This window comes from Hyaena hyaena, unplaced genomic scaffold (assembly GCF_003009895.1).
Source record: "Hyaena hyaena isolate Hyena2069 unplaced genomic scaffold, ASM300989v1 scaffold_266, whole genome shotgun sequence".
In the NCBI taxonomy this organism is placed as follows: Eukaryota; Metazoa; Chordata; class Mammalia; order Carnivora; family Hyaenidae; genus Hyaena; species Hyaena hyaena.
This window is the reverse complement of record NW_024080900.1, coordinates 1,302,874-1,326,870: the sequence shown is the minus strand read 5'-3', so window position 1 is coordinate 1,326,870 and position 23,997 is coordinate 1,302,874. Positions and strand designations below refer to the sequence as shown.

The window sequence follows — 23,997 nt, the reverse complement described above, 5'->3', positions numbered from 1 at the left end:
TAGTGAAACTGCAAATGCCTATACCCCTCGATCCTAATTCTATTTCAGGGCACCTCACTCTGCAAGAGACATGTGTGATGCTTGAAATGACATATGTCCAAAGTTATTCAATGCAACACTAGTGATAAAAGCAAAATACCAGAAAAGACAAAAATGAGTACCAAGAGAAGATCAATTATAAATGATGGCACATCATATACTGGAATATGATGGCATCTCCATGAGCCAATATAGAGCTTCAAGATAATATCGCAATGGGGGAAAAATCAAGGCGTAAAACAGTTACAAAATAGACTCTTATGTTTGAAAAAAAACAAAAAAAAAAGAAAAATTGGGGCACCTGGGTGGCTCAGTCGGTTAAGTGTCCGACATCAGCTCAGGTCATGATCTCACGGTTCATGGGTTCAAGCCCCACATTGGGCTCTGTCTGGCAGCTCAGAGCCTGGAGCCTACTTCAGATTCTGTGCCTCCTTCTCTTTCTGTTCCTCCCTCACTCTCACTCTGTTTTGGTCTCTCAAAAATGAATAAATGTTAAAAAAAAAAGTTTAAAACATTAAAATTATTAAATAAAGAAAAATTAATAACCCAAATTGGTCTTTGCTTTATTTTAATAAAGAAGCTGAAGAAGATAAATACATAAAACTAAGAAGAGTGGTTACATGTGCATGGGACGGAGGTCAGGCAATAGGGGTAAAGAATTGTGTGATAACAGTGCATTTAAACAGAGAAAGTAATTCAAAGGAAAATAAATTCAAACAAAATTGAATTCAATTCAAAGGAACATAGAATAATTCAAAGGAACATAAAATTGAAAGAATTTTCAAGATACAGGGAACCACAGAGCTGGGTGGCCAGGGGTCCTTTGGGGGTGCCTCGCCTGCAGCTCTGGGGTGCTCGTCAGACGTGCAAACTCCCTGCCTGTCTGCCCTCGGGGCTGGCACCTGGGGGTTCACATTCTTTACGGGCTCCCCAAGTGATTCTTTGGCACCCCTTTTGAGAAAACAGATTTTGACCAATCCCTTTCATTTACAGCAGGGTAAAATGCAACCTATGTTTAACATGGCACAGCTAGGCCCTTCTCATCCTGCACATCCCTCCTGCACGTGAACAGAGGGGAAGCCAGAGCTCTCACTACGCTCAAGTGGACACAGCAGCGTTTGGGTTAACAAGTGATTTCTCCCTGGTAACTGGGCTCCTGCCCCAGACGCGAGCTGCGTTATCTGTGTCCCCAGGAGTGTAAAGAGCTGGAGGAAACTGTGCTGGGGCAGCTGTTATGACTTCACGGTATTTCAGGATGTTTTTGACTTAATCAAAATCAATAAAACCATTAATTTCCAATTCAAATTCTATTTAGAAGAAGGTGATATAATAAAACACCAGAAACATGCTACACTTGCACACACCAGACCCTTCCTGCAGGAAGCACACAAGGATGGAGATGTGGGCCGTGCCCCAACAGAGAAGGGGGTACGCCCAAGTGTTCCAGAGCCGGGGCACAGCCTCGGCGCAGCTGGAGGGACATCGGCGAGCAGATAAAATCTGATGGAGGAACAAACACCGGTTGGTGAAGGGGGGAAGGATGTGGCCAGGCTGGAAGGGGGGGCAGACGCTGACGAGGAGAGCTGGGTGAAGGAAGCAGTGGGAATCATGTAGGAGGAATGTGAAAAGGAGGGAACCGGTAGAAGAGAAAGGAAGAAGATGTATATAAACAATCAGTAGAAAGGGCTGGAGAAGCTGAGTGAGGTCACACTATGCAGAACCCTAAAAGTGAGGAAGAACAACTTTGTTTTTAAAAAAAAAAAAAAAAAGTTTTGTATGTGACCTCTACACCCAATATGGGGCTCAAACTTACAACCCTGAAATCAAGACTTGCACTGGCTGAGCCAGACAGGCACCCCAAGAACAACTTTGTTTTTAAAGGGCAGCATGGGTGGGCGTGGTGAAAATTATAATTTCCACTCAGGTAAGTGACTTACTATCTCTGAGCCTCAGTTTCCTTCTTTGCAGTGATGGTGACAGGAGACAAAGCTAACACTGAAGGAGGCCTACCATTAGGTACTTTATAGGCTGAAACCACCGTCATCCGTTTCAATGACATACGGGGTGGGATGGAGTACATGTCCAAGGTCACAAGGCTATTAAGTGGCAGCACTGGGCTCCGACCCATACGACTCGACTCCACTATCCGCATTTTTACGTCACACACATCAGTGGGGGTGACACAGCAATAAGAATACTTGTGGGGTCGGAGGTAACACACAACCTGGCCTATGACAGGTACACTTTTTAAAAACAAGATGTTATTTTATCTGATGTGAAAGCCAACAGATTTCTGAAGCGAGGGATCATGTCCCGGAAAAAAAGTTAAGGAAGATCAGGCTGGGAAAAGGTGCTGGAATGGGCTAGGTCACTGACGGGAGTGGGGGGTCGGTCTGGTGAATCTTCTCCTACAGCCTTCGTCTCCCTAAAGGGAATTCACGGTCTCCTGGAGGAATTCAGAGCAACCAGGCGTGCGGCAGGGGTTCTCAGGCCAGAGTGTGCACCAGCCTCACCGGAGGACCCACGAGAGCACGGATCGCGGGGCTCCAGCCCTGGAATTTCCCAGGCAGTAGGGCTGGGTGGGGACCAGCAACTCCCTTCTTGCGGATCCAGGAACTACACTTTGAAAAACACTGCCTGCGGGAAGTCCCAACAGGTGTCCGTGGGGCCGATTAAGGCGACACTCAGAACTGCGTCACTTGTGGTGGTAGCTGTAAAGGACTGAGAGTCCTGCTCTGGGGGTCTGATGACGACACCGGGGGGTGGGGGGCAGGTTTGTGAAAGAACACGTGCAGCAGTCTGAGGCAGCTTCTACTTAATAACACACAGACCTCAAGGTGACAGATGGGAAAGAAAGGATGAATAAGCCGTAAGTCCTGTCTAACATAAATCCAACACACAGACCAGTAAGAGACATTTCCAGAGACAGACAGACATGTATCCACGGAGTGGCTGGAAGGACGTGTGTTAAATAACTACAGTGGGTGCTGAGGAGGGAATGGAATGAGGGAGCGGAGGGCGAAGAGGGAGAACATGAAGTAAAACCCAGGTGGAGATGTGCACATGCTGGTGAAGACAGCATGACATAGATGGAACAGTCATTCGCGCAGTTTTCTGTACCACCTCAAGTCCGTGGGAAAAAAGAGAACGATTTACTGAACTTTGCAGTTTATATACTGAGAACCTCGATCACCAAGATCTCATTTTCTTCGTGCAACTGTGAGGCCTGAAACACAAGTGTAAGTGTCAACCCTCGGAAGAGGAATTTCAAGATGCACGGGGTCACCTGCTTAAACATGGACACAGGGCTGCCTTTTAAGCGAACACACACACCCTTCTAGAGCCTTCTAAGATAGCCGATGGCAGAACATTAAGCTTCTGGTCAATGAACCTGCGGCCTTCTCTGACTTAACACAAAACAAATACTCAAATCTTGATTGAGAGGAACAAATGAATGTTACAAAAGTACGTTTAAGTCCTGAACCAGAGAGTGAAAAAGGGCTGGGAGAGAGGAGGGCGGAGTTACTTACGCTTGCTTCTCATGATGACTGTGGGCAGCGAAGACGTGTCATGTGCCTGCATGCTCCCCTTGGGCTGCTGGAAGAAAAGGAAAAGGAAATAATTAAGACGACGAAGGCTGTGTCCACAGCTTCTCTTCTGTCAGACTTCAAGAAGCCCAGGGCAGGGGGAGCGCCGGCCTGGGTCCTGGCCGACGGTCCACAGCGTCCCGCCAGTCACCCCACTGGGCTCTCTTCTGAACCCAGCGAGCGCCGTGGCCCCACAAAGGCTGCTTCTCCTGCCCAGACGCCCTTGGGCCTTCACCATGGGGCATTCTGCTACTCAAGAGCACGCGAGAACCAGCTCCTCAACCACCTCCTCGGTGAAGCCACCATCACCTGCTTTCTCCTCCTCTCCCAAGGAGACTGGCGGTGGCTGGCAGCCCTGAGAATCCTGCACAGGCCTCCACGGGGATGTTCCCTCCTTTGTGGCCACCGCCTGCTCGCCATCTTCCCTATAAGAATGCTGGTTCCCTAGGAGCAGCGTCCGTGCCTTTTTCTATGCCTCCAAGGATAAGCATTAATAAGGTGCTAACTAAGTTGCAGGTGCAGTACTCATTTTAGTTGAGGCTTTTGCTGTAGCATCTGACAGAACCGCTTTGTGTGAGAACTTACAGACTGCACCAATTATCCTGAGGTAAGTCATTAGTGGAAACAGGTTGTTTCCAAATTAAAATTAGAACTCCCTCCTTTTAGGCTGTGTTCCCTTCTAGGGGACATGCTACATTTCCATCATCAGAACCTAGTACATTCCCAATAGCATTAAGTCTGGTCAGAGGTCACAAACTCCATGCCTGTGGGGGTCAGGCAGGCAGCAAATGACAGGGACAAGGTGGGAGGAGAGGGAATCCCATGGAGGACGCGGCAGCCACTCTGGCCCCAGGGGACTAACACTTCCCATCCACGTCCCCAGCATTTAGGGACCCAGACGCCAGATACCATTCTAGATGCTTAGGATCGATCAACACATCAAACGTTCCTGACTTCAGACTGTTCAGCAAGTCTGGTGCTTACATTCTAGTCGCAGGGGTGGCGGAGGGGCGCAGACCATGTAAAATCAGCGTAGTAAGTAATACCAGCTGGTAAACGCAGACACTGAGAAGGTGGTAAGTACTTTGGAGCAAAGGAAAATGAGCAAGGTGAAAATCGGGAATTCCGGGAAAGAGGAAATATCCAGGGTTGTGAGATCTTCCAATTCTTTAAGGAAAAATCAGCAATCCAAATTGAGATGAAATGCGATTTTTAATATATTGCATTAAATAACCCCCCCCCCCCCAAATTATTTCAAGCGCCAAATTTATGTCCATGGGCTGATAAGACCTGGGGTTCCGAAGTCTATAATTTTTACACTAGCTCAGACTAGCAGTAGCCGCACCATCTGGGAACTTGTCGGAAATACGAATTCCTGGCCCCGCCCCAGAACATGCAGCTCTGGGAGTGGGCGCAATAAGTGGTCTTATAAGAAGCCCCTGAGCGGGATAGACACGCACTCAAGGGTGAGGCCACCGCACTAGATAAGCGTCTGGTGACTGGGGTGGCACCCTGAGTGTCCGCGTAGACGGCAGCTGGAGGGCGCCCTTCGGACAGGGAAGAAAAGGACATTTATTTATGGGTGACCGGAATGCCAGAAACCAGAGGGTACTAGGGGGCATGCCGGACACCCACTCTCAAGGGCCACCTGACGAGCAGCACCCATCATTGTTCAGTGCGCATTCCTAGAGCAGGTGCTACCACACGCCCGGCACTCCCTATCCTTGCATCGTGTGCCCAGAGCCAACCACGTTGTGCCCTGTGGACTCAAGTGCTGCCAGGCAGGCTGCGCCAAACCCTAACCACCCTCATCCCCCCAGCTCCCCAGGAGGTCAGGGCCCCTGAATGGCACCCAGGAGGAAGCCAGGTGTGTGACCGTTGGGACAGGCCTGAACCCACGGTTCAGAAGAAAACCACCGTAACAACAACACAGAGACATTCGTATCATGGAGAAATGTGTATTTAACCTGGAGTTCTGAAACCGCAGATTCTTGAGCACGTTAATGAAGAAGAGACTTAGTCACTTTAGAGAAAAACTATAGTTTGGTTATTCTGGTCTCAGTGTAGGTATCAAGTGATTACAATAAACAAAAACCACAACCTGGCCTCTCCTGACCCCAAGGACCAGTCTGGCCAGAAATGTCTTACCTTCATCTTGACCTTCGCACAGGAGGCCAGACTCTCCCTGCAGCCTTTGTGGACGAAAGCACTGCAACCTGAAAAACAAGCAGAGCCCAAGGTCACTTCGAGCAGACAGATCTCCGATCCTGACTTGCTGCGGCCACAGCAGCCCGGGGACTCCAGGAGAAGTCACTCACATGTCAGAATCTGGCTCTAACTGAAACTACAGACTGCGGTCACCTTCCAGAAGGCAGGCATGTGATGTCATGTTGAGGGGGAGAAATGACAGCAGATGTGATTTCTGATTAACGGAAACTAGAAGTCTGGAGCCGCTCAGGCAGGAAGTGCAGAGGCTACCAAAATGAAAAGCAAAAGCATCTGCCGTCGGCATGTAGAGCCTAAGGCACAAAGAAATAGGCCAGCAGAGCCCCTTGCCCGGAGCTGGGGAATCCGTACGGCTGTGTCAAAGGCAGAGTGTGAATCTGAGAGTCCACCTGTTCACGCCCTTCCTTGGGATGTTAATACCATGCACGACCCAGCCCGAGTCTGGCAACGCAGAAGAAAGGTCATCAGAACCACCCCTGGGAAGCCGTGCCTGAGTCAGGAGCAGGTGGGAGAAGGCTTCTGGAAAGACAGGGCAGAGTCCATATCCGCCAAGGACGCGAACCTCAGCCCCCTTGGCTCCAAAGCCTCTGATGTAAAAATCCAAGTCCTCTGTGCCTGAGCAGGTCAGCTCTTACTGCTATGAGGTCATGAAACAGAGCTCTGCCAGGAGGGCCATCTGCGGGGACACCCTGTGACGAGAGCCTGTCCAGGGGATGGCTCCCTGAGAAGAGCAACCAGACACCGCTCACCAGACAATGCTTTACGGGCCGACTCAGGAAGCACAGGCCCTGCCCGTGTGAAACCACTCACTGCGGGCCGAGATGCTTTCCTGTCGCAGACGTGCGGGTCTGGGGACAGTGGACCGATGCCGGGGAGGACAGGGCCCAAGGATGCAGGCCGCCGTAACCCCAGGCCCCAGCAGCCTCTTCCCACAGGCCTTTCCTCAGTGCTGCACCCGCCTGGTTCAGGGGTCTCTTCCATGATGCCAGCAGCCACAGTGCACCGTGAGGCGCTTGTGGTTTTCTCCTCCACGGGGGCTCCTCTCGGGCAGGGACCCTCATCCGCTGCGGAAACTTTACATCTCTCCACCACAGTGGCTGGCTCATGGCACTGATTCAAATGTCTGCTTCAGAACCTACTAGGCCTCTTTTATCTAAACACCAAGCGCCCTGATACAATGCTGATTACAGAATATGAAATACCCCCTTATTAACAGTAAGAGGGGCACAGGAAGAACAGCTTTAAAGCCAGATGTGATTCAGGTCGTGGCTCTGCTCATTAGTCTGATCTCAGGGCCTCAGTTTCCCCATCTAACAAATCAAAGGAAGGTCCACATTTCCCCCCAAGTTCCTTCAGTCTGTTATTCCATAAGACTCTTCAGGTTACATCTCTTGAAGGGGATCATTTTTCAAAGTAAATCCCACAGGACAGTCTGACGTTTCAACTTCTATGTTACCTGAATTACCACTAACGACCACCTCTACCAGCTCCGCCCCATGGGACATTCACTATCTGGTCACATTTCTGATGTTAACAAACCGGAAGACATGATGGCAGCAGGAGGTGAGGCTTTCCTGGGGAAGACTCACATAGGCGTAGGCGTCAACAAGAGGAACAACTAAGAAGGTTTCAACTCCGTGAAAACTGTATTCTTGTCTCTACTGTGTTCCTTCCCCAGGGGCAGACTGCAAGGGGATGATGACCTGCATACCATGCTCCTGGTGTGTGACCATCTCCTTTTAAGTCGCAAAGCTGCCCCAGAAGTCGGCAGCGAGACAGAGGTTATGGACCCCTGAACGGGAAGGCTGGAATTTCTCAGCAACGTCCCGTTCTGGGCATAAGGAGGCCGCCGCAGAAAGAGACCCCTGGGGAATGACTCATTCTAATCAGCAAAAGAAAACACTTTGAGGATGTTTCACTAAAGAACCGGAAACCACGGGCCCTTGTTAATTTGTCCAGTTCTCTGAGACTTGAACATAAGAAGCAATTTTGATAAAGAAGTTGCCGTTTTACCACTGAGAGAAAAAGCAGAATCACAAACAGAAATCCACCTAACTCCTGAGATGCCAATGGGGCTATGCCCTTCTTCCCATCATGCAGTGCAACTCCTATCCCAGGATCTAGACCCCAGGGAAGCTTGGGTGAAGACTTTACACCTCTCTAGCCAATGGTGTTCCAGGAAGGGCCAAAGAGGCAACAGGTAGGCTGGACCATATGTCTTTATTGGTTTGTATTTAAATATCTTTGCCTCTCTCCTTCTAAAAACTCTTCAATTGGCTCCCCGTCCCCTTTAGGATCAAGCTCATATTTCTTGATTTGCCAGGGCCCGTCGCCACGCACTGCTTGGCTGTCCAGCCCCTCACCATGTTTGGCCACGCCCATGAGCCCTGAATGGAAAATGGTGCTTTGCGCTGTGTCCCCTCCCCCAACTGGGCTGGCAGGACTCAGGTCTACGAAGTCCTCGCTGACTCCCCAGGGAAGGAGAGACTCCCCATGTGTGCACTCGGGGTACTCCATGCTCGCCTCCATCATGGTGCTGTCTTGGGCACACTCTTCTACCGATGGAAAGCTCTCTGAGGGGGTCTCACTTTGTGTTTTACAATTTCTATACTCCTATCCCCAGCTGCTGGCCCACAGCAAGAAGGGCAGCACAGCAGTGGAGGTCAAGTCCCGCAGTCCTTTCCCAGGGAGACCGGTGTGTTCACCTACCCGCACGCCAGCCTCAATCAGGGCACCTGGCTCGCAGAGGCTGCGAAGCACGCAGTTCTAGGGCCTTCCAGCTCTTCTATGCAAAGGCTTCAGAGCTCCCCTGGCCATCGTTCCCCAGTCTCTCACAAAACCCTGCTCAGCTGAAGTGTTTCACACACCTCTTCTTCAATACCATGCCTCCTGCCCCAACCAGACCTGTGTCGGAGAGCTTTTCCTTCACTCCATTCTTCTTAAACAAAAGCAAACGGGCAGGGATTAGCATGAGGAAAACTAACAATCCATGTTACCAGGAAAACCACACATTTTGAAAGACAACTAAATGTATCGCCACACACAATGACAGTATCTTCAAAGTGTTGAAGACTCAGTAGCAGAACAAGAAGACAAAGAAGGAAACGTTGTACAGACTGACAATTTACAACACAAAATGGGGCCTGATCTCTCCAGAAATCAGAGAAATGCAAACTAAACCAACAGAGAAATGCCGTTTCATACCCAATCAGGTTGGATCAAATAAAAGCCTGTCAATTCTAGGTGGGAGATGCCAATGTGGGAACTCTCAGTGTCTGCCCGGGTATCTGGAAACCGGCACCTCCATTTTGGAAGAGTCAGTTGGCAACATCTAGTTGACAATGTGCCTGCTTTATAAGTTAGAAATTCTCTTCCTGGTGGACAGCCTGGTGATACATACAGAACCATAGGGATGTCCCTTGTAGCCCTGCTTAGAGAGAAATCAAAACAACCCAAATAACTTAGGGACAGATTTGATAGATTCATAAAACAGAACACCATATAAGAGTTATGAGTCAGCGATCTAGATTAAATCTGTTTTTCAGTATTCTGGGTCCTCCAGATCTAATGTTAAGGAGAATAAAGCAAATTACAGAATGAGATATACTGTATGGGACCATTTATGTAAACTAAAAAGAATTAAATGTTGTTGACATAGAAGATAAAATGATAAAATACAGACTACATATACACTGAATTCATGATAGTGCTTGTCCGTGGGGAGGGAGGAAAAGACACCAGATTAGGCAGGGGAATAAAGGGGGAGAGGAAATTGACTTTCACGGTTTATTTCTTGACAAATCAAAAATAATCTGAAGCAATACAACAAAATGTTACTTTTTCATTTGAGTGGTGAGTCCACTGGTATTGTTAACATTATCGAGGTACGACTTTGCGCTAGTATTTAAAAAACCAAAACCAGGGGCGCCTGGGTGGCTCAGTCATTTAAGTGTCTGACTTCAGCTCAGGTCACAATCTCATAGTTTGTGAGTTCGAGCCCTGTATCGGACTCTGTTCTGACAGCTCAGAGCCTGGAGCTTGCTTCGGATTCTGTGTCTCCCTCTCTCTGCACCGCGCCCCCCCCCCCCCATTATCTCCCTCTTTCTCTTTCCTTCTCTCTCTCAAAAATAAACAAACATTAATAAGAAAAATAAAATAAAAAATAAAAACCTAGTGTTAACACATTTTAATATCCTTCAAAGTTCCTTGAGTTTCCTTGAAAACATTTTCTGATCCTTTAAAGTCATTCACAGTTGTTTGTGCTAAATTAAAAACAATTTTCAATCAGCTCTTACTGTTTTCCATTCCAGTTACAAAACTGCATTTTCTTCTTTGCTTTAATGAAAATCTATAAGGTTTCTGGCATCTCTGGGCAACAGAGGAGGTGGGATTTGCCTGAGAACTTGCTGCTAATTCTGATCTACAAGTGACCAGTCCGCATCCTGGGCCACAGCTTGTTTCCAAAGTGCATCCTGCCTGTTTCCTCTCTCCCTGATAAGCTCCCTCCCCTGAAAGAATAAAGCAAAGGCAAATTTTGAGGGGGTGGTGCCACCACTTTTCAACAGGCTTCAGCAACATTCAACTTCTCAGGCCAGTGTTTTGAGATTTAAAAGACAACTCCAACTGATGAACCGTAAGAGCAGTGATAATAGAATGTATGTCTAAGCCAACAACATTCCCCCCACTTTCTTAGTTAGCTGAGACAGGCCCCCAAACCCATACCCCAGCTGAAATTTTACTGTGCTCTGTAACAGGGTCGCGAGGCTCAGTGATCAGTTAATTCGTGCAGGGATGTCTGCCTAACACACTCAAGTTCCCACTTGAAAAACACTCAGCTTGTTACCAAGTTGTCCTGGACTTAGTTCACAGCCCGTTTTGTGCCATGCGGGGGTGATTTAGGAGCTCTGGCCCACTGACATTTAACAGAGGTTAAAACCTTACTCTCTGTTTTGGAACACAGACAATTACGAAGAACATAAGAGTCGAAGGCAAATCTAATAGTGTCAAGCTCTTTGCCACAAACCATAGCATGTTGTTAGGGAGATCAAAGAATTATTTGGCCTTTTAGTTATTTATTTTAAAAAAAGATTTCCTAATAGCAGTAAGCAATATGCTTTCATTTTTCAAAGTTATTCAAAAAAAGGTTTCAGCACAGTGGTTTAGGAGAACAGATTCCTAATTAGATTCCTCTGAACTGAAATGGAAACAGCCCAGGCTTCAACAACAACAACAACAAAAAATTTTTTTTTCACTTACCAGGAGGCATCAAACAAAAGAGTATGAAGGAAAACCCACAGAACTGGGAAATATTATCTATCTTTTTTAACCTCTGCCACCAACCACCAATGGTCTGTGGTGAAATGTTCTATACTATACGTCGTTTCTCTTTCAGCAGAAAAACAAAAAACTACCTGTCAGAGAGACCAGCTTGAGAAAAGCTTTAAAGAAGGATAAGAGCAATGGCCATGTCAAACGGAACAGAAATCACAGAATGGTACGGGCACAAGAAAGCTATGACAGGAAGGATTCACCTTCTTTTTTTTAAAAAAAATTTTTAAAAAATGTTTCTTTATTCTTGGGAAACAGAGAGAGACAGACTGTGAGCAGGGGAGGGGCAGAGAGGGAGGGAGACACAGAATCTGAAGCAGGCTCCAGGCTCTGAGCTGTCAGCACAGAGCCTGATGCAGGGCTCGAACCCACAAACTGCGGGATCATGAACTGAGCCAAAGTTGGACATTTAGGTGACTGAGCCATCCAGGCACCGCTAAAGGATTCTCCTTCCTAAGCTGAACTCTGAGGTGAGGGTACTTCCCACCCTTGAGTCCACTGATCATCCTCAGGGAACACGATAGGTAGGAGTCCTGCCCAGCAGACACGGATCTGGGGGAGAATTCTCAGATCCTTCTCAAGAAGCAGGCTGAAGGGTCACCTTTAAGGACAGAAATGTGTAACTTCTTCCTATCATTTCAACCCTAACCAAGAAAACTAAAACAAAACAAGCACCAATGAAAACAAAAGCAGCAGCAGCAGCAGCAGCAGCAGCAGCAGCAGCAACAGAGCCATTTAGGTTTGAGCCAATGTAGAAACAAGAGCTCCAAAGTGCCTTCTGCAACTTCTTTGTTTCAAATCTTTGAGGAGTGTGAAACTCCGTGGTCCGGACTGATCGGAACTTATTAGCTACAAGGCATGTAAAATGTTCTTCGTAGCTGGTGTAAGAACCACAGAGCTGATGTACAGAATAAAGGGAAAGCCACAAAAAAGAGCCACATCATCTCAGCTGACCTGCTCACATAACAGCAGTTTTCAGAAGAACACGGTAAACAAAAATGGAACAGAATTCAAGGGCTTGGGTAAGTACTGACTTCACTATTTAGGCTCTTCTTTTTACCTTCCTTTCCCGCTAAACAATAAATTTATTTTACTTTGTCATACAAGCAATGAACTCTCCATGCCAGGAAACAGCATCTAGAGAGCTGCCTTCCTGGATAAAATCCAAAGCAAAAATCGGACCGTCACATGCATTCTGAACTCTCATGTTTCCTACTTCAATTCCAGCTGATCTACTTGTTTATTTTTTTTTTTTATCAAGAGAAACAACCTACCGTAAAAGTACTCAGAAGCTGCTAACACAACAGAAAATAAATCAACAATAATCTCAAGATCATCTTACATCTGTTTAAAGCAAATAAAACAGAATCACTGACAAGATCCAAAACCCAAACATAATGAATTCCTTACTCGGAAGGACTCCACCACACGTTCCAAAGACCAAAGTATTTGTGGCAGCTGGAAAGAACAGCTGATGATTCCAGGAGAGCTTTGCAGAGCCGAAGAAGTAAGAATGGGAAAGACACTCTTTCCTTTCCCCATCAGTTACCTAATCCTAAAACGAGGCGAATTTTGGCTGAGAAAGAAAGACCTGCCAGGTTTCTCTTAGATGAAAATTACTTGAAAGCAGTCCTGGCAGGAGGCTTGAAGTCCTTGCTTTCACAGTCTGTCTTCTTTCCCCGCCACCAGCAGACTGCAAAGAACTATACGGAGGCTTTGTTCCTTGCTGTTTCTGGTGTCTGTGATCAGGGCCATTTCCATGCAGGTCCACAGAAAAGGGACTCACGCTTTCACCCAGAGTTAGACTGTACTGCAGGCTGGTCTGGATGTACTTCCGTGGAGTCAAAAGCAGGTGATAATTTTTTAAATGTTCTGTCCTGTTGAACTGTTTAGTATACACATGTAGAGGTATGTTAAAGGGATTATGGCATCCGGAAGACTGGGCGCATCAGTACCAGCCACCATCATCCCTCATCATGATGGGCAATGTGGCTGACCTTTCGGAACGACGACACTGAGTTGACTAAGCAGGCAACTGGGGGTGAGGCTCCAGGGTCAGCAAGAAGGGTTATGTCAGACCGAAAAGGAAAGCTAATGCTATGTTTCCTGAGGCTCCTGGGAAGATCCTGAGCCCGGGAGGGGATGGAGAAAAGGGAAGGAGGATTCCGGGTTCCCAAATTACTCATATTTTCTACTTCCTGCTGAGATAACAGATGGTACTTCACACACATGAAGGTTCACTGCAGACTCTGTTCTTCTGGAAGCTGGACAGAATCAGCCAATTACTTTTGCTCCCTTGGGAAAATGACTACATATTGCTCCTTCCCCCCTCATTTTTTTTTTTTTTTAATTAAGTGGCAGGGTGCAGACTGTCCTACACAAACCTTAATGCCACCACCAAACGCCGAGCCTACTTCCACGCTCCCCCAGAGCCGGGTGCGGAGCTCTGAAGTTTCTGAGGAGGGCTGGTATGCAAATTACACATGTATTTTTGAAGCTCAGGTGAGCATGAGGGAAACTATCAAACTGCCCCTTTCTATGTTGGATTCTTCCCATTTAAACTTCGATCAAGCAATCGCCATAAATTAAAGAACCACTGGCTGAGGGCTTCTGATGTTTCCTCTTCTAGACAGACCCTCCAAACAAAGAAGATTCTAGTGATGACACACTGGACTCCATGAAATACTTTGTTTCCAGAAGAAACAGACTCCTCAGGTGACTTAATACTAAAGTTTACAAGTTAAACCAAAGACGTTCGGTCCAGAAAAGTCCCATCCCATTACAAACAATGTTAGCATAAAACTATTAGTCAATCTGGTATTTTACCGGTTTTCTACTTTAAAAAGTCTTAAGTGAAATACTGTCATATTATGTGACCTCAAAAATGTAAAATATTTAGGATAGATTGAGTTACAATCCCAACATTCACTTTTAAAGTCATTAAGTGAAAACAAAGAAGCTGCTTTAACAGATCCCCAAGTCAGAAATCAGAGGTGCCGAGGATGTTTACAATTCACATCATTAACTACTTTGGCATCTAATTTACTCCTGTATTTAGTTTTGTGTACATAATATAGAGGATATCTTCATTCATATAGGTAAGTAGGTTCAAATATTAATTTAAAAAATGGCTTTCTTTGTGATCACATTACATTCTCCGGTTAGTTAAAGACAGAAGGAAAACATAAACAGGCACACTGACAGCTCAAGTTAGTATGCTGATGTTTAAATCTGGTTATACTTCTGAGCATTGGTTTTCTTAATTAATTTATTTTGAGAGAGAGAGAGAAAAGGCACAAGTGGGGGAAGGCACAGAGAGAGAGAGAGAGAGAGAGAGAGAGAGAGAAAGAATCCCAAGCAGGCTCTGCACTGTTATCACAGAACTGGAGGCGGGGCTCAAACTCACAAACCATGAGATCATGACCTGAGCTGAAGTTGGAAGCTTAACTGACTGAGTCACCCAGGTGTCCCTAGCATGTGGATTTTTAGTGCAGGTTTAAAATTAGTTTAAGATATATAGATACAGACATAGATATCTATATTAATCTATCTATATGTATCTTTATATACGTATATATGTATATATTCAAAAATCTGCAGAATTTCCAAAACAGGTCCACAAAAAAATCCTGAAAACCAGTACCCTATCTGTTAAAGTATTTAATTACTACACAGACTTGTGGCTGATAAGTTAAGTCCACGAGTCTCCTCCTACACTTAGTTTTTCCTCATCAGGACCAGCACCCACACAAGGGATTCCTCATGGGTTGCTCTGGTATCCTCGGGCCACAGAGGTTTCCAGAAGTGTCCCAGATCCCACTCTCCAGGTGAAATTCTAGCACACACTCTACCATCAGTGTGAACGGCTCAACAGTCCAGGAAGAACTAGCTATGCTTCCTCATGGAGAGAGTCCAGCAAAAGACAAATTCTATTCATGTCTAACAGGAAAAGTATCAAGAAAACAAAAAATGGGTGTAGGATGCCTGTGGTCGAAAGAGGTGCACTCTCATACGTTACAGCAGACATTTCTGTTATCTGACAAATCACTCCTATGCCAGCCGCATGTTTATCTCTGAGTCATCATATTCTAACAGCGGCTAAGAATTAATATAGCCAAGGAGGATAAAAGTCAGCTGTTTTAACCTAGAAAGAACATATACACAAAAATCAATGGCAGTAGAAGACAAAACGTATACTGAGTATAAACTAGACAACCCCCTCCGATCTGAACTTAAATTGAACATGTTCAGAACCAGTCACGGCGGGAGCCACCCACCTACCAGAATATCTACTATGACCATAAACCAGTGGTTCTTACTGTTCTCTACAGCACAATGAATAAGACTCTTTGGATCTTCCAAAAAGATTTTCCGTCTCTTTGTTCCTAGATCTTCTGATAATATGTCACCTCACGCTTCAGGACTGAGAGTCCAGCATCGGCTGCACCGCTGCTTCTTCAAGCTGGTGCTGCCAGTAGCGGTGAAAGAGGAACTCTTAGGTTTTCTGTTCTGCGGACGGCTTTCTGGTAATCGTTTTGCTCTCTGTCTATTAAGCTCTTGAATCAACTATCAACACACTTAGCTCCTTCATCAGAGACCAGGTGACAAGCAGAAAAACCTTGAAGATTATCAGTGATCCAAGGTCTGCATTTTGGTTCTGCTCACACAAATGATGTAAGTACAGTTGTTTAAAAATTCAAAAAAGAATATAAAATAAAACCTGAAGTCTCCCTCAGTCTCTCCTGTCCTAGTCTCTTTCTTTAAATGGTTAACGGCTTGGGGTATATCCTTCTAAATATTCTTGCGTTTTCACATCAACGATTAGTGTTCACTGGTCTTCTGCAAATTCGATCATACATCCAGTTCTACTTCTTGCCTTTTCAACTTATCAAGAGTCTTGGAGACCGGTTTGTGTCTGCAGAGCTACCCCAGTGGCTGGCAAACCATCCACCTGGTGGGCAAGAGTCTCACGGGAACACAGCCACGTTCACCATTTAGGGCTGCTCCATGGCCGGAGCTGAGCGGCCACAAGAAAGACCTGCGAAGCCTCACACGCTTTCCGCCAATTCCTCTACAGAAAGAATTGGCTGAGTCTTGGTCTATTCTTTTTAGTGCCAGCTCCAAATTCCATCTGATGAACCGATCACATTTTACTGACGGATATTGGGTGCCTTTACAGTCTCCCCCATAACGAATCATGCTTCAGTGGGTAGGTACCCAAGGTTATTATACTTTGAGAACTCTTAAGCATCTTGAGAGAGGTGCCTCTCCGCATGCCAACTGCTAGAAAGGAGGGATATTAAGTAATGTAACAGAGGTGGTAAATACTGAAACAGTGGCAATCATGTTACGATACATAAATGTATCAAATTCATGTTTGCATGCCTTCAATTTCCACAGGGTTACATGTCAAGTATATTCAATGGAAAAAATAGAAGGTGCTGGGCATGCACTGCTGCTCAATAAATATTTGTTGACAGGCGGCTTCTGAAGGAATCATAAAACCAAACGCTGTGCTTTGCAGAGTTCAGGTAGCCGGTCTTTGTTGAAGAATTTCACTTAAGATAAGGAACTCAAGTGCATAATTACTAATAGTTAAATGTAAAGAATAAATTCAGCCTGAAGTCGGAAGTGTTTCTAGAATATTTACTCCGCCCTCCCTTCATTGCAGCAGGTGACAGAGTGGAAGTCGTTTTCCTCCTTTATAAACAAACAGAAACCAGAGCATCCCGCTCCTGATGCTGAAATACCTGAAAAATCTCCATGAAGATCCTTCCAGGGTTATTTTCATTTCTGAAATTTTATTCAGTTGTTTTTCACATCTACGCCTTAGTTGCTCTGTTCTGTTCCTGCATTAGAAATCTTATTTAACTTTTTAATAATTCTCATCATCTTCCCCTGTCCACGCACTTGCTAACTTCTTCGTGGTGGCTCCCTCCCGCACGTGCTATCTGTGTTATCGTAAGCTCGGCTCCGGCTTTATGAGACTCTTTTTCCTTCCCATGGGAAGCTGTTTTCTTGGTGCCCCTATGGTTCGGTTCTGTATTTGTTTCTGCTGAGCTTCCTTGGTGTTTTATCATTCGCCAATCAGGATTTCATAAAACCACTTGTGGAAAGTCTCTTATTTTGAGGTACGGATGGTGTGAATTTGGACCCCAGATTCATCTATAATTCAGAATTCTCACTCAGAGCCCTGGGCAAAGGCACGTTTCCTTGCTGCTTGTGAAGGGCCAGTGGGTGGGGTTTCTCTGGGTCCTTCAGTATGGACATAGTCTTCAAAGCTCCAGGTTTTACTTGGGGTCTCAGTGGCTCCCCACTGACAGGCCACCCACCCTGTCCCCAGTTGAGGCAGAAGCTCTTCATTGCTCTGATTAGGAGTTTCGTCAGGGATTTTCCTTTCTGCAGGTTTGGTGATGGATTTTTTTTTTTTTTTTTTTTAATATAGTGCACGGAACATTTTTGTTTTATAGCAGAAAGAAGCAGGTGTTCAGTCTGCTTCACCGATGAAGTTCTTTGAATATCAATTTCATATTGTCGATCAAGAAACATGAGGTCGTCCTGGCTTTCTCTGAGACCAGCGCTCCTAAAACGGGGAGCAGGTACTTGGCAGGAGGGATACACAGAATGGGTCTTCGGGGCACGCGGTGGGGGGGCGGGGGGGACTTTACAGCTCTCGCTTGTGCCAACTTAAAAGAGAACTGGAGTTAATAAGCACTGATGCAGCGGTGCCTCACTCACCCTCCGTGCTGGGCCTGGATACACTGGAGGGCCCTGGAGGCAAGAGCACTTGAGAGGAGCTGGGGACGAGTAACAGAGGCGCCCGGCGCATCTGCTCACTTCCAGCACCTGCGGTGAGTGGGAACTCACAGGGGCTCAGTGTGGTGGGCTGATACACTCTATTTAGTTCCAACTAAAATAAGATGAAAAAGGGACTTAAAAAATTCCTACACAGAACCCACTGACCTAAGACAGTATTATTAATAGAACGAATACCTAATAGCATACAAGAAAATGGCAAATATGACTTCTCTTATTCCTAGAATGGGCTCTTTAGAAGTGCAGTATAGGACAAGTGTGTGATTTCTGCATTAAACATATACAAACTGGGGGCTCCTGGCTGGCACAGCTGATCAAGCATCTGACTCCTGATATCAGCTCAGGTCATGATCTCATAGTGCATGAGACTGAGCCCTGTGTCAGGCTCTGTGCTGACAGCAGAGTCTGCTTGGGACTTTCTCTCTCAAAACAGGCTCTTGGGACTTTCTCTCAAAATAAACAAGCTAGTGTGTACACAACACACACGCACATATACATACACACACAAACGTATACACACATCCTGTGCGAGTAGGCTAAAAACGTTGTAATGATGCACGAACATGCTAAAAAGTGCTTGGTGACTACTGCCCTGGGTAACCAAGTTATCCCAGTACCAAGGAGCTGACTGGGTCAAGCGGCTAAGAAGAAACTAAGGACGTTCAGCTGACGTCCTGGGGAAGGGCCCTCACAGAACCCGGGCCCCACAATGAACAAGCAGGGCGGGGGACCGTGGGAGCCCCCCGTTTCCTAGAGGTCACATAAAACCACTAATGCTGAGACTCTCAGCTTCCCAGTGAGTCATGCATGGAGGAGGAAGACCTAGGCGTGGGTGGGATCCGCCCACAAGGAACGCATAAAGATTTCGAGAAGAGCTCCTCCCATGAGGTGGTGGTGGTGTTTTAAAAGCAGGACAGTACAACCAATAGGGCTGCAGACATTTGGGATATAATATATGGACACAAGTCCTCTTCCAAGAACATGAATGTCCGGCCAGTCATTCAGAAAGCCACGACAGCTGCGGCACAGATGAGCTGGGCTGTGGGCCCATGGTGGCGAGTGCTGTTGGGCTGTCTGCTGGCCCAACTCCACTCTTTCTCTTCAACAAAGCAAGTAGCCCTGAATCTGCTCAAATGAGCTTTGAAAAATTTCAAATGTCATAATTATCTGGGTAACACATCCCTTGGGGTATTCCACAGAAATGACTGAAAACAAGAAACGTCATGAACATCAGAGTCGGAGAAGTGTTTCTTGGTGTCTAAATTAGTCACTATTTTGTCTGAATCCATTACAGGTGTACCACGGTGCTAATCACTGCCTGCCTTCTGGGGGACTGGGCTGGGCCTGGGGTGACTGCATCTCCAGAATGGTCCCTTCTGGCCACAAGCAGCCTCACTAATTTGCTTTGGTGTACGTGCTGCAAATATTATTACTTTCTATCCATCTAACAACAATACAGTGCCAAAGATCAGGGTCTCTGCCAGATCCAACTTGTAGCCCACCTTTGTGTGGCCCCTACACTACAGAAGGTTTTCACATTTTTAAATGGTTGAGATAAAGGTCAATACTCTATGACACATAAAAATGACATGAAATTCAGTGTCTCTGTCTGTAAATGGAGCTCTGCCGGAACACAGCCATGCTCACTGGTTTCTGCACCGTCCAGGGCTGCTTTTGCACAGCAGCACAGTCCAGTAGTTGTGCGGGGCCCTGCTGCCCACGGAGTCTAAGATACTTGCCAGTGGGCCTGGACAAAAAGTTAGCCACCCTCTGCCATGGATTATCTTATCAAAACTAGAGACCACACTCGGTCAACAGACGTGGCTTTAAGGCGGTTCTGATGAGGTCAGCGACAGGTCAATATGGGACATCTCTGCCTGCGAAAGTACCTTCCCTCGGGAGTCACCATGTTGGTAAATGGTCGACGCACACGCCAAAGTACCAGAATAAAAAATGAGCACATACGGCTTGACAAGGGACTGCTGTGTAGCTTCTGAGCTGGAAGCCACGAGGCTGTTTCGAGGCCGACACGGACTTCTGGGACAACAGAACGGTGTATAAGAAACTGGGACTGCAAAAACGTACAGGCTCTATGTTCTCTAGAGTTGATGACCTGACTGACGTTTAAAGGAAGCCACGACTGGCCGACTTGTCCACACACACGGGGAAGGGATCCAGGGTGCATGGACGGGAAGCCTGGGGCAAGCCCAGAGCTGTGCTCACCGGAAGGGGCGTGTCGCGTACCTGCACAAGTGTAGGCGTCCTTGCTGGTGAACGGCTTCATGCACTGGCTGCAGCTGATGGGGCCCACTACAGGAATGGAACTGAAAGTGTGCCCATTGATAGTCTTCTTGTCCTTGTCCTTCTCCTTCAAATCTTTCTCCTTCTCCTTGATTTTCTCTTTCTCTTTTTCCTTTTCCTGACAAAGAAAAGAGCCAAGAGTCAGTTGAACGCCAGAAGGCCTTCCCTTCACCCGGGCACCCAGATGGCACGTGGTCAATGGTGCGTGGTGGTGAGTGTCTGGGATGCAAGTCAGGAGCGCGGTCCTGGGAGACGGTCTTTGTAAGTTGTGAGCGTTTGAGCTACATCGGACGCGCTCCGGGAAGACCGGGCAGACTAAGCAGTTCTGTCAGCGGCTTGGCTCAGCGACTGTTCAGACTGATGGACACAACGTCCCAGGACCAACACTGGGAAGAGGCTTCTGGAACTGGAGGAGGGGAATGTGGGGCAGCCATAAACCCTCCTCCGCCCAAGCGCAGCCCACGGAGGGCGCAGGCCACGAGCTGAGGGCCGGTGGCAGGCAGGGAGCAGGATGGATGGCAGCCCTTCTTGGGTCAGCCCAGGGCAGCAGGAAGCTTTCTAGCCGCAAGTATTAATGTCACCCACAGACACACGTCCCACTCTTGCACTCTAAAATAATTCCTGCAGGACAGGTACCCTGAAGTGAGCCACCACGACAAACTACTAAGCGTCTCGTACTCGGCATCAAGGCCTCTGCATACATTACTGCACCTGATTCCAGAACCATGAGGTGGGCAGGGTGGGCGTCACACTTCCATTTGTACGTCCTTCGTCCATTTGTCTGAGACGATCAGGATCACAGACACCAGCTACAGCTCTGAGCAGCTACTATGTGTTAAGCATCCCAGTCGGCAACTTACACCCAGTGCAGGAAGTGATTGTCTCCACTGCACGTTTGAGGACACCGTGGCTCGGGGGTGTTTAATACTGGAGTTGAGGCCCCATGCCAACCACGGCCCCCGCTGGAATTCAGACCCAGCTCTGGCTGACCCCGCAGCTCTGCTCTCTTCACTCTGCTCCACTGCCAAGGGCTAGAGCGGTTTGTTGACTTACAGAAGGCCACACAGCAAATGCTTGGCAGTCCAAATCACAACCCGGGCCTTCTGTCTTCCTAACGCAGCACTCATCCACTATACTGAATTGGTGAGTGCTGGCGGGTCTGATTTACGTACAGTCGTTGGTTAATGAAATACAGATCATAAAAATTGAGGAGCTGAATCGCTACACTTCAGACCGACAAACAAGAGAACAAGAAAGGGACAAAAACAAACTACTTTACTTTACAAAACAGGAAACTGTTCTAAGTGAAAATCAGTAATTGCTGAAGTATATACGTAACATTCTAGTAACTATCAATATAGCAAGGGGTTTTTTTTCCAAGTAATTTCTCTTTCTTAACTACATTTAGCTGCAGGCTTCTCCATGAGTAAATGGTACACTGAAAAGCATCTGTCTCCCTGCTTAAGAAAGCTACAGCGCGCTCCAAGAGCTGAGAAACTCATCTGCGGCAACTAACATGCTCTCCGGCCTCACAAGGTTCGTCCGATCTAAATAAATAATAAATAATACCCTCATCCTTCACAATAATCCAAACTAGTTCTTCCAAGGATAAAAACAAAACACTAACAACATCCCCTCTCCCCCCCTTTCTGTGTTTGTTAGAATTCAGTGCTTTAAAGAAGTCAGGCTCTTACCTCCCCCTGTTTTGGTCCTATGAGTCTCACTGTTATGAGGGGTACTTCATGAAACCGACCCCATTTTACCGACATGATTCGACCCCCATGCCAGGAAGCGTACTCTCACAGAAGGAGGGGTGCATGCCGGCGGGGCAGAGCCGAGTGGCTTTGAGCTGCCATTCGAGAAACCGTAAGAGGAAGCCAGGGGCTGGTTGAGAAAGGGAAGGAGGGAGGGCTGAGGCCGCCTGTTTCCTTAAGTCAAGCTTAACTATTTGCATGCTGCCGGTGAGGCCAAGTACCCTGGAAATGAGACAGAGCGGAGCCCCCAGGATGCAGTGTGTGGACAGGGCTTCAGCCGCCAGATGCCACTCTGGGAGGACTAAGGCCAGTCAGCCCTCAGAAGTTTAGGAGCACATCTTCTATCTGTTTAGAAAGACTCCTCATGGTGTCGAAATCGGGATGCTTCCTAAGAACACTTTTCGGTGAAGTCGGCCTCGCCTGTGGTCAGGTGGTGACCAGTTGTTTTTCTGCAGTGTGACTTCTGGATGTTCAACAACTGCTGGGGAAGTAGGCGCTCATGGTATTTCAGGGAAGGATGCAGGAAGTAACCGCACTAGGGAGCTCAGAAAGAAAATGAGTTCTCGTTTTCCAAACCTACTGCTTTAGACAAGCAATTACCAAGACCAGCCCAGAGAGCATTCCGGACGACTGTGACACAAACTGGGACAAAGCCACGGACACGCTGCACGTGGGGAGTCAGAGAAGGAAGCAGAGAGGGAGCTGGAGTTAACCCTGACCGCAGCCCTGGCACATATGCTCCAGCAGGCGCCTCTGCCAGGCTGACAGGGCAGGCTGTCTTACACCAGCATGGCACGCCGGGCGGGGCTGGACAGAGGCGGGGCTGCAGAGCACAGCCCTCGCCCCCAAATGCCTACTTCAAGTCAGATTCAGAATTCGTGTAAAACGTTCCTGCCCCTGTATCTCCTGGCTGTCTGCAAGGAGGGAAGCTTAGAGAAGAAAACCAGCGGGACAGGATGATTTAAAGGGGGTCACTCCGCTCCCTGTGTGAATGGGATCGCGGTGCACACCAGTGTTTAAATACTCTGCAGCCAGTGAACCTGCTTATTGGCAGGAAATGGTACTATGGGAAGATACTAAAGACAAAAGCAGAACCCGCCAGTCTTCCTGTTACACTTCCTGTTTAGAGTCGCCCCCGTTCAAAACAACATCCAATACGCTTATCTAATTACTCATGTTAGATATTGCTAACTTTTTAAGAGGATGAGAACTCAGTTGCTCAAATCCTAAACCTGTGTATCTAGATGTACCTATACACCTATCTAGATAACTCAGTGCTACAGCTCAATGGGAATAATCTGTTACACAGTGGCTGACCTTTGGCTCCTTACAATATTACTTAAGAATTGCAACATACAAATAAACTCTTAAGTGCATATAATAAATTAACATACTTAACAGTGAGCTACAATAGATCTGAGTTAATCACAATAAACTATTTTCATATGAATATATCTATCATACTTAATTGTAAGAAAATTAAAAATTTCCAAATCATTCCTAGAGACTTGGCTAAGAATTTACAGGCAGCAATTTAATAGATCTTCAGCAAATGCTTCAATTTTTCCTTTAAAAGAAGTAGGAATGATCATACTGTACAGTACGTTAATAAAAGTAGGTTCGATCTCTAATAGCAGCTCTTTTAAAAATAATTTAAAAGCTGTAAAACTGTATTACTTTCATCAAAACAACGCTAGTATTAATATCTATGGTAACACTTTCAATTGTTTTAATGTCAGGGAGAAGTAACATCAGTTGGTAGAGAAACAGCAGAGTGCACATCAGCACACTAAGAAAATATTTATTTTTGTCATCGTCGAGAGGAGTAAACACTTCTGTGCAGGAAGGCTCTAGTGTGTCAGTGCAACGGCATTTTCAGTCAGCGCATTGATGTAACTGGACATAAAATGTATTATTTCACTATTTCCCCTCCTTCTTACTGTCTT

General features: G+C 46.7%; 1 protein-coding gene across 9 annotated transcripts in view; it reads right to left on the bottom strand.

Annotated features, from left to right (window-relative positions):
- The window catches only part of AKAP13 (A-kinase anchoring protein 13), a 321,162-nt gene that overhangs the window by 25,597 nt on the left and 271,568 nt on the right, over positions 1-23,997 (bottom strand). For 7 of the 9 annotated variants that reach the window (XM_039245765.1, XM_039245768.1, XM_039245766.1 and 4 more), the window contains 3 exons: positions 20,241-20,415; positions 5,775-5,842; positions 3,570-3,636 (listed from right to left, as the gene is read on the bottom strand). In XM_039245765.1, the coding sequence (XP_039101696.1) occupies positions 3,570-3,636; positions 5,775-5,842; positions 20,241-20,415 (310 nt within the window). The remainder of the gene's footprint in view (positions 1-3,569; positions 3,637-5,774; positions 5,843-20,240; positions 20,416-23,997) is intronic. The other 2 variants (XM_039245767.1, XM_039245774.1) reach the window with 1 other exon arrangement.